This window comes from Macrobrachium nipponense, chromosome 46 (assembly GCF_015104395.2).
Source record: "Macrobrachium nipponense isolate FS-2020 chromosome 46, ASM1510439v2, whole genome shotgun sequence".
In the NCBI taxonomy this organism is placed as follows: Eukaryota; Metazoa; Arthropoda; class Malacostraca; order Decapoda; family Palaemonidae; genus Macrobrachium; species Macrobrachium nipponense.
Window position 1 is genome coordinate 5,415,086 of NC_061106.1, and position 11,777 is coordinate 5,426,862.

Genomic DNA, 11,777 nt, shown 5'->3' on the forward strand with positions numbered 1-11,777 from the left:
ACAAATGATGAGGTAAAGTGAACCATGAACAACAACGAAAAAACTATACGTATTCTTAAAAAATGATCCTGCTTAAATTAACTGTTTAAAATATGGTAAATCTGTTTATGCCATGTGAAAGTACGATAAATAATCCTTCAAATGATATAGGCTTTATTGGTATCTATTTCATCTTCAGGCAATAAAACTCGAAGGAGTATATACCATTTTTTTGGCAGGGCTAATAATTGAGCAGCAATAACGAGTAGATAATTTTTTTAGGTGATTTGCCATGTCAGCGGTGAGACCTTTGTGTGACCTGTCAACATTTCATAGCTGATCCAAAGGATTAGGTAAGGTATTACAGTATTCACTGCAATTGCAAAATTATCTCAGAACTTCATGGCTTAATATTTATTCAAGTACTGACTTTAATTAAATGACTGCTTATTCCTCAGTACCTTTGCCTGATGCTGTTGGTAAAACTTTTCAAGAATGCAGTTACAGAGATTTGACGATTTATTGTATATTTCGTAATTTACTTATTCTTATTCATTCTGTTTTTTTGGTCAAATATTTAATAGAAAACAGTTATATATTGTCAGTAATGTAAAATAGAGGAAATTATTAGTGTTTGCTTTAAGGTAGATGCACAATTCTCTCTCTCTCTCTCTCTCTCTCTCTCTCTCTCTCTCGCAGAGAAAATAAGCAGGGCCGCAACACAAGTTGTTTTTGGGGTGTGGGGACTGGGGGAGAGAGAGGATTTTGAGATCATTAGCCTAATTTAAAGGTGTCATGCACCAATGTGCAATATATTCCTATTTCTTTTCCTTCGCCGCATACATCTTATAAACGGTCATTTTGTTGATTGAAAGCTGCTAAGCAATATCGATTATCGAAACCTTAGCTATGCGCTAATTAAAGATCAAAGGCTTCAACTGAGGTGCTGTGCATTCGTCGGTTTGCCATCTCCTCTGCTAACCATTAGAAACCCGTTGTCGCAGAGGTTTTCTTGAATATCTTTTCAAATATATCAGCTGTATCTTCTTGATATTTTGGCACAGCGTGTTTTAGACCCTCCGGTAAATTTGGGCAATGTAATGAAGTACCAGAATTTATTGATTGAGGCTACTTACTCTCGAGCTTCTTCAATTTTCTCAACATTCGTTATATATATCCGAACTCATCTCCTTATATACTATAAATGAACATGAGGCTATAATATTCTCTCAAAACAATGAAATACAGAGAAATTTTAATGTATGAACTAATTTGTATATGTAAAGCGTAAAAAGCCATATCGTAGTACGTACACTCTTCCATTCATAAGTTTGAGACAGAGAGAGAAACACTCTAGCTAGGCCAAGGACAGGTGTTCGGATATCTACTACAACGAATGTTGAGGAAATTGAAGAAGCTCGAGAGTAAACTGCCTTAATAAATAAATTCTGACATTTCATTATGTTGCCCAAAATTATCAGATGGTCTAAAACACGCTGTGCCAAAATATCAAGAAGATCCAAGTGATATATAAAAAGATATTCAAGAAAACCTATGCGACAACGGCCTTGAAAATTTTTAGTAGGTCAGTTGACTTTTTCCACTCCTCTGTGACGTCATAAGCACAAGACGGTAAGATGACGGAACTATTTTTCCCATTTTTCTAGTGTATTTGCGACATCCGTTTTGCAAGATAGATTTCTCAAAAGCGAGAGGATCTAGATTAGAGTACTGGGCAAGATCGAAGCGATATAACCATCTGGGGAGTCACCTTTGCTACCCTAAACAGTGTTATATTATGTTCGTGGTAACCAGTCAGCCATAATGAGGTGCAGCCAAAAATAGAGAAAGCCCAGTCGGAAGGATCAGTCGTTTCAGCTATTTCCTGCAAGAAATAAATAAATACACACACTCATACATACATACATATATATATTATATATATATATATATATATATATATATATATATATATATATATATATATATAATATATATATATATATAGTATTATATATATATATCATTCGAGCTACAAATGTCCTTTAATGTCTAATTCACTCTACCTCGGAACCGATATATTTTCATATATGTAAACGGAAGGGGAATTTTTTTTTAGCTGATAATAATTTCGTTCTCTCGTGGGTTCGAACCACCGTCCAACGGACAGAGAAGAAATCAGGACGTCAGGGATGTTATCGACTCGGGTATTCGTAATTAGAATCGATATCGAACCCCCTCTACCATGTTAACAAATTCGAACGTTTGACGAACGTAGCCATATTCTGGATTATTATCAGATCACTGTGATTCATAATAATCATTCGAGATACAAATGTCCTTTAATATCTAATTCGCTCTACCTCGGAGTTAATATATTTTCACATATGTAAACCCAAGGGGAATTTTTTAGTTGATAATAATTTCGTCCTCACGTGGGTTCGAACCACCGCCCAGCGGTGATTTGTAAGGCCGGAGTCGGTGTAAACTTATAACCTAACTTGTTAGCCGAATCGATAACAACCCTGACGTCCTGATTCCTTCTCTGTCCGCTGGGCGGTGGTTCGAACCCACGAGAGGACGAAATTATTATCAGCTAAAAAATTCCCCTTCGGTTTACATATATGAAAATATACAGTTCCGAGGTAGAGCGAATTAGATATCAAAGGACATTTATTGCTCGAATAATTCTATATGAATCACGGTGATGTGATAATTATTCATATATGTTTATATATACAATTTATATATGCACACTTCAGAACTTGTATAAGAAAAATGAAAATGAGAGTCGTGGAAATCTTAGGCAATCAGCTTCGGCTTCTGAAATGTATGTGTGTGTGTGTGTGAGAGAGAGAGAGAGCAGATCTATGAGGAACAACTCCAGCCCTGCCAGACTGATGGAATCGGCATCGAGGCCTCTCTCGGGCTAAACATTTCTTTGGAAGGTCGTCTATCTGGCCTGGAAGCCTTATAGCTCAAGAGCCGTTCAACGTCTTACTACTCTCATCTCTCACACCGTCGCTCGTCTTTCCATAGCAGGGATTATCGCCGAAAGCCCGAAGCCTGTAGACATCAATATGTGTCTCATCGGCTTAAGTATTTGCATATACAAAGCCCAGATGAAGATGTAGTAGACGTTTAGTGCGGCATTTTTTTTTTTTTTTTTTTTGAGAAAAGACACTTTCGAGGTAAAATAAAAAATGGCGACAATATGTACTTTAAAATCTGCTGAAGCATCGTACTCTTGAGAGCGCTGACGCGAACGTTGCGGAAAAAGTAAATAGGTATATCATGCTCTCCATCTCTCTGTCTCGTATGCAAATTAGCTTCGCTTTTATCTTTAGCTTGATATTCGGCTCAGAATTGAAGGAAACCAATACGAAAGCACAAATTCGACATTAAAAGGGGCAAGATGGTTTTCATAACTCTCACGAGTCCATATCATCAGTACTACCAACAATTAAAACCGAATTTCTCAACAGCTTGAACGAGAGGGGTCATACATGGACTATGTATACACTGCTGGAAAGAATCGTTACGCTTGGGGCAAATGCAACGTGAAGCGCAATACCCACAAATGTTTTTGGTTATAAACCGCAGATCTTAATCTTTGGTCTTTGGTTGGTCGTAATTCATTACCATGAATCCATGACTATAAGCGGAAATTTTGTTAGGCACTCCATAATAATAATAATAATAATAATAATAATAATAATAATAATAATAATAATAATATATTTCAAACAAAAACGTGTGTGTGTGAGAGAGAGAGAGAGAGAGAGAGAGAGAGAGAGAGAGAGAGAGAGAGAGAGAAGTATTAAATTATAAGACATTCTAAGACCAGCTAATATAAATATAAATATATATATATATATATATATATATATATATATATATATATATATACAGAGAGAGAGAGAGAGAGAGAGAGAGAGAGAGAGAGAGAGATTGCAGGCACTGTTAAGGTGGACAATGCGTGAAAGAAAGGTTATGATTACTTCGAGATCAGATTTGGCAGAGGAAAACAGAACACCACCAAGGGTTAGAAACACGACATGAGTCTAGTTTTGCCTTTTATCGTAAAACTGCAGTCTTTCGTTGTAAAACAGCCTCTTGGAAAGGGAGTGCCAACTGCCGGGAGGGGTTGCATGACTTGACTCGAAGCCAAATAAATCGTAAAAAAACGATACGGGATGATGAATATAAAGCTGATGACAACCAATAATAGGCGGCGTTTCACACCAGATATATGCGTCCCTACACCCATGACACAGGACCGTGGCCACGCACAAGACAAGGCATTATATTAGCATATATCTTGTACTGTAGTTGTGAAAGGAAATATAAAGTATACGATGAAGCTGGAACTAAGCTGACGTACTTATCGGCATACATATTTCACAATGTGAAAAAATAACCTTACTGGGAAATGAATACATATGAAAAAGATTGTCATCAAAATATGGTAAACCAATAAATATGGCAACCTTCACTTCACGAGGTGTATTAAGAGTTCGTTAAAAGGCAATTTTAACTGAAAGCTGGAAAACACTCTTGGAATTCCTGCTTCGTCTAACTCCTCGCAGAAATGATATCAGAAGAGAGAATGATAGCGTTCATTTCTCCTGCAGCACCATTTATCACCAGGGAAGATTACTTCAATAATAGTTGGTTTCCATTACCAGCAGTTAATTAAATGGAGACCGTTGTTTGTAGGGTGCTTCTTCTACAAACACAAGCGCTTTGTCGTGATCAAAGCAAAGGTCGTCTGGTATTTGGAGGAGTGAAATAACCTTTCCCCAGACTGACTTGGCCTCACCCAGTCATCTTCCGCTGGGTCGCTTATTCTTGAAGACCGAAATGTTGGACGGTTTTTGTTTAGTTATGACGCAAAAAGACATAAGAAAAACAATGTAGGGTAAACACAGAAAGATATTTTCTCGGTTTCTCTTTTCAGTTCAAATTTTCATTATCAAACTAAAGCAACATTGTAGAGAAGCCTTTATTCATTTGGTCATGAAACCTAGATTTTGGCCATATTTTTTAGATCTTCACGATATCTGAAAGGCAGTTGGACCCAACTGATTATGACGAACACCTACTTGAAGATTCCAGGGACACAAAAATGGTAGCAATTGTCAAGATTATATATATATATATATATATATATATATATATATATATATATATATATATATATATATATATATATATATATATATATATATATATATAAAAGCAAATACCACGAAGAAAAACGATAGGCAGAAATCCAAGCGCTTTCGTCTTCCCTAAGACATTGATAAGGAACGTTCCTTGACAATGTCTTAGTAAAGACGAAAGCGCTTGGATTTCTGCCCATCATTTCCCTATGGTATTGTCTTATTTAATGAAGTCAAGTGCATTTAATGTGATTTTTAAAGCGCATATATATAAATATATATATATATATATATATATATACATATATATATATATATATATATATATATAATACACACACATACAGACATATGGCATGCTAATTCCTTGGTTTCTTGTCCTGCAAATTGAGAAATTGATTAACACAAGCAAATTCCAATTTCAATAAATTTCCAGAGAAATCTTAGAACCAGAAATGACATTGTCTGAGCTATTGAAAGACGTCCACCGCTGTAAAATGATATAGGGAAAGATCACGAAACTGTTAAACGTGAACAGCGCCATAAATCACTCTAAGTGAATTCAGAGAATTCCACTGAAAACCGCGAAATGTTAAATCAATTGGAACTTTCTCTAGTACGGAGATATTCACTCACTGACATTTTGGTTTTATCATGGGCCATTTCGTGAAACTTAAGCTGTTTAAATGAAGCATTTATTTTTGGCGATACTTGAATTCAAATGACAAATTCTTTTAATACTGACTAGAGACCAGCGAAATGTCTATTTTCGTCAGATCTATAAACTGTTTCACAAGAATCTTCAGCAATTCAGTTTAAAACGCTACTGTGAAGCCGATTCCGGACTCGATTCAAGTGTTTAGTGTTACGAATGTATGAGAAAAAATGACGTTTGTCAGTTGTTAGTGGTCACAGCTGTAGCTCAAATGTGACTCGAAGTGTAACACATGTAATGGAAGAATATCAATACACAATGTTGCTGTTATCAATGCAGATGGGCATCTCATGACTTACCTCTCCATCCATGATGACCTCTCCATCCATGACCTCTCAGTGGAAGAGGAACTTGACACTTTATATTCTTGGCTTCCTTTTGTGTGCTCTTCGCTCTCATTTATTCCTCGTAACTGCTTTCTCCACCTGGGTCAGAACAATGTCTTGTCCTTTAAACTTCGCTCCGCAGCGCAGTCAGCAAATCCTATATCCAGAAGGTCTGCCAGGGAAGGCGAGATCTGCTTTTGCCATAACGGGTCACTACTCCCGATTAGAGACCGTTTGGCAGCTTGACGTCTATCTGTGACTGGGTATTTCTCTACCCATTCTCATGGGACGGTTTTGCCCTGTTTGTTAAGGGAAGTTCATGGCGGAACCCTAATGTTTACACTGGGCAGTGTCAGTCTTGTATAATGACAAGGTCATTTCACCTGCACGCCAAATATCTTGCTCTTTTTCATTGGAAATTTTTCACTGCAATTTAGAGCTGCTGAAAAAAATTTAAGATTTTGATGTCTCTTGAAGGAGTCTTCTAATAAATATGAACAGTCAATTTAGCAAAACTCTCTCTCTCTCTCTCTCTCTCTCTCTCTCTCTCTCTCTCTCTCTCTCTCTCTCTCAACGCCGATTACTTTTAGTTTCAGTAACATTTGGATTCGTTAAGACAGTAACATTTGGATTCGTTAGAAAGAAAACTCATTTGTCCTCAGTTTTCTGCAACATTGGATTTTTCCTTTCTCCTGGACATCAATGGTCCCCATTCGTCCGATATTGGCCCTACAGTTGGAATCGTCGTCGTGGTCTCCCTTCTATATTGGAGTTCTGTCCATCCTTTCCCTCCCTTCCCGCTTTCCATATACGTCTCAAATCCCTCTTCATATCGGAAGCATTTTAGTAAAAAATTATCCGCTTCAGCAAAGCCTCGGATAGATTTCAAAGCCTTGCCCGAGTCCCTCCCGTATCATCTGATCAAGTTTGCAATTCAACGTTGTTGCTCTACTCATACGTATGCCTACCAATAATAATAGCACACACACACACATATATATGTATATATATATATATATATATATATATATATATATATATATACATATATAAATATGTCTATATATATATATATATATATATATATATATATATATATTTTATATATGCATATACGTACGTATATGCATATATAAAAATGTGTGTATGTGAGTGCGTTTGTAGAAAATAGTTGACACAGCAGCTGTAGGAATTTTGGTGTCGAATCCCAGGAGAAGAATGACTAGTATTCGCGTCAGGGCGTAATTTATAAATCTAAAGGGAATAAAGATGGATTACAGCGGCGAAGGGAGGGTGGGGGGAGTACCGTCTTTTTATTCCTTGTAATGAGCATACACACATTCCAGTAGAACAAGATGTGGCCTTAACGGCAAACATCTAGCATAATCAATTGATATTCAATTTACAAATATAATTCTAGTTCTTCAAAGAAGCTCAAACTTTCAGTGAATTTCAAAGAAACAATTGACTCCTTGAGAAGACTAGTTCATGTGAAGTTCTAATTAAAGATAAATAAAAATTGCTTCATCACTCTTGCACTCTTGTTTTATCTTCTTCACTTAAAGAACTGGTACTTGTCGAAATGAATTCGCAACGAACAGGAGGCGAAGATAGGCTAATTAGCGTTTTCAAAAGCAACCAATGAAAACCTGCAGCCAGCTGAACAATTCAATGACGAAAATGAAAGCATTGAAAGTAAAAAGGAAACTTAAAGTAATTCTCAAATTTTGAGCTGAAAATTTCATGGTTCTTGAAATTAATTCTCACGGTCAATATTAACCAGAGTACGCTGTTCTATGAAGAGACGTGTGATTAATTTTATATATGAATTTACAGTCAACACTAAATGCCAATGGCAATGGCAAGTCAGTCTCCATTTAATCATAAGATAATACTGAATATTTAGTCAAAACTGATATAGAGTAGGTAAGTCTTAACCGGACCGGAATATGAAAAACTAACTCTTAATAATATTATTATTATTATTATTATTATTATTATTATTTCAGTAGATGAAACCTATTCACAAGGAGGAAGCACACAGGAGCCATTGACTTGAAATTCAAGATTCCAAAGAGCGCTGGTCCCAACTTCACACCGCAAACCCCCACACTACAGGAGTATCTAACTGATCATGATACTGAGCCAGAGGGATTTTTCGTCTTCCTGGGATGGGAGACGCGAACCAGCGACATCTGAGTGGCATTCTACGCGACATTAACCACTATAGCAGCGGACAAGCGGCACTGTTTAAGAATGACTCATATCAAGTGTCAAATGATCATGGATATAGTTTGTTATCGGACCGAACACTGAACCAGATATTATGTATCATGCTATTTCACGTTTCACAACGACATCTATACATCAGGCCCACCACCAGGCCAAAGTAAAATGAAGCGATTTGGGAAGTTGGAATATCAAGTCTATGTCTATATGTGTGCCTGCATTTCGTTTTCTACTTGCATATTTTGTAAACAGATCCACATTTTCTACAGCAGGAAAAAAAAATCTAAGGGACTCCAGACACTATATATCTGAGTGGTAAAGAAAATCACGCTGCCACTACTTTAACCTACAGATGGCGGCTATAGAGGCATGACATGGTGTTTTTCCGTTGTAATTTAGACTCAGTTTTACTCATTTCTATTTGTTTAGGGAAAATATTATTATCTGTTTTGAATATTTCCTACTTTAATAATTAAGTTATATATAGCATATATACTACATCTATGAGAAAATATGTTTGTTGTTTGTTTGTGTTTGTTTGCTTGTATGAACATATACAAATCCACGGATATCTAGATCTATTCCTACAGATGTCTTCCTTCTGGATGTTCTGTCGGAATAATCTAGAAGACTGGCTTTGCAGAGAGAGGGAACTCTCCCTTCGAGTATGCTCTGTCCCTTGATGAAGACTCTTCTAATAGAAGATCTTTGTCAAAGCGAGCACATAGTCGGATATATAGATCTATTCCTGCAGATGTCTTCCTTCTGGTCATTCTGTCGGAATAATCTAGAAGACTGGCTCTGCAAAAAGAGGGAACCTTTCCTTCAAGTATGCTCTGTCCCTTAATGAACACTCTTCTAATAGAAGATCTCATGATGAGAGCCAACAGCTGTTCAGAGGTTGGAAGACCAGATCTCAGTTTGAGAGTTAACAACTGTTTGGAGGAAGGAGGACCAGCTCTCAGTTTGAGAGCCAACAGCTGTTTGGATGTTGGAAAATCAGCTATAGGGATGAGTGCCAACAGCTGTTTGGAGGCTGGAGGACTAGCTCTCAGTTTGAGAGCTAACAGCTGTTCGGAGGATGGAGGATGAGCTCTCAGTTTGAGAGCCAACAGCTGTTTGGAGGGCCGCCAAAAGACCCCGGAAGGCCACCAGAGGAATACCAGAGGAACACCAGAGGATGATTCTGTTGGAATAATCTAGAAGACCGGCTCTGCAGAAAGAAGGAACCTTTCCTTCGAGTATGCTCTGCCCCTTGATGAAGACTCTTCTAATAGAAGATGTCTATCAAAGTGGGCGAACAGTCGGATATCTAGTTCTATTCCTGCGGATATCTTGCTTCTGGTCAATCTGTGGGAATAATCTAGAAGACCGACTGCAGAAAGAGGGAACCTTTCCTTCAAGTATGATCTGTCCCTTGATGAAGACTCTTCTAATAGCAGAACTCTGTCAAAGCGGGCAAATAGTCGGATATCTGGTTCTATTTCTGCAGATGTGTTCCTTCTGGTCATTCTGTGGGAATAATATAGAAGACCGATCTCCAGAAAGAGGAACCTTTCCTTTCAGTATGCTCTGTCCCTTGATGAAGACTTTTCCAACAGAAGAACTCTGTCAAAGCGGGCAAATAGTCGGATATCTAGATCTGTTCCTGCAGATGTCTTCCTTCTGGTCCTTCTGCAGGAATAATCTAGAAGACTGGCTCTGCAGAAAGTGGGAACGTTTTCTTCGAGTATGCTCTGTCCCTTAATGAAGACTCTTCTAATAGAAGATCTCTGTCGAAGTGGGCAAACAGTCGGACATCTATATCTATTCCTGCAGATGTCTTTCATCTGGTCATTCTGATGGAATAATCTGGAAGACTGGCTCTGCAGAAAGAGGATCATTTCCTTCGAGTATGCTCTGTCCCTTGATGAAGACTCTTCTAATAGAAGACCTCCGTCAAAGCGGGCAAATAGTCGGATATCTAGATCTATTCCTGCAGACATCTCCCTTCTGGTAATTCTGTGGGAATAATCTAGCAGACCGGCTTTCTCATGGCTAGCTGGTGGAGCCGAGAATGGGGATGGGTCCATCCCTGGCTAAAATAAACCCCCATTTCGATGACGAGAATGCCCCAGCAGTGAGACTTGCTATCAGTAAAGACCTGTAATTATATATATATATATATATATATATATATATATATATATATATATATATATATATATATATATATATATATATATATATATATTTAACGGCAGGCTCCATAAAAAGCATCATAAAATCCAAGGTTTATTACAAGGAGAATCATTTCACACTTATGTACAAAGTATGTACGTACACATATGCATATATATGCATACAGATACACAGCTAGACAGCCATTTTTAGTACACACTTACACACACACACACACACAGACATATAACCACGACCATGCACACAAACACGCAAATCGGTATGGAAATCCTTAATTGACGTTCGGCAGAAACCAGTCTCCAAAGCCGTAGGCGTTGTGATAAGCCATACTACGGTTTTGCTGGAAAATCTCTCGATCGGAGAGATTAACGCTTGACATAAAGTATCAGTTTGGCCATTTTCCATCATACGGGCAACACGAACTGCACCACAGACTGGAATGTCATGAAAAAAATGAGTGCACGGTTTTTTCTCAATTTAATTCTGCCTTGGCGCCAAATTGTAGTTCAATGTAAGTCAGTTGGTGGCAAAAAGGCCACGGTTCTCTCTCTACTGCTATGTATCTATTACTGCACATTTTGATTAGATTAAAGTTTCTACTATAAAATGGAAATAAGTTATCAGTAAAAAGTTATAAAATGAAGTTAAAGACTAACTGGTCAGTCAACTATCTCGGTGAAACGCTCACCACTGCCTTCCTGCTAGAGATGCCAGACCAGGTAAACGTGCGTGTCATTTGTATTCCAAACCAAGATTACAGCCTCCACCAAGAAGTAGTTGTGAGTTGGTTCTTATTTATTGCATATATATTTAGTCAGGGAATAGTTAATAGTCGTTCCGGAAGCTTGGTGACCGCGTGGTAACGTGTGAGTAGCAACCGTGTATCGGGGCGGGAAGCCTCTTAGTGTAATTTCTTGTTATTTAGTGTGTAGCCATGGGTTAGGTTTCTATTTTTCTAATAAAATTGTAAAAAACTGAAGCGCGATTTTTGAGATTGAATTTACATTCTCAGTTATTAACATTACAGCAGTTATCCGAAGTAAAAATAAAAATAAATAAACACAATCTTTGCTTGTCAAACACTAGTACTACATGGTCGATTTATGTGTTTTTTGTTCACGTTAAAAACAATGTCGACAGTTTTATTTTATATTAAGGAACACTAGTACTGATTTTTAAATA

The 11,777-nt window shown here is 37.4% G+C and overlaps 1 protein-coding gene across 9 annotated transcripts in view; it reads right to left on the bottom strand.

Annotated features, from left to right (window-relative positions):
- The window catches only part of LOC135214743 (small conductance calcium-activated potassium channel protein-like), a 541,318-nt gene that overhangs the window by 236,363 nt on the left and 293,178 nt on the right, over window positions 1–11,777 (bottom strand). The window contains exon 2 of one of the 9 annotated variants that reach the window (XM_064249089.1): window positions 6,159–6,624. The exons of 7 other annotated variants lie outside the window; for them this stretch is intronic. In XM_064249089.1, coding sequence (XP_064105159.1) covers window positions 6,159–6,188 — 30 coding nt within the window. In that variant the 5' untranslated portion in view covers window positions 6,189–6,624. Of the gene's footprint in view, window positions 1–6,158; window positions 6,628–11,777 lie in introns of all 9 variants that reach the window. One more of the 9 variants, XM_064249088.1, reaches the window with a different exon arrangement.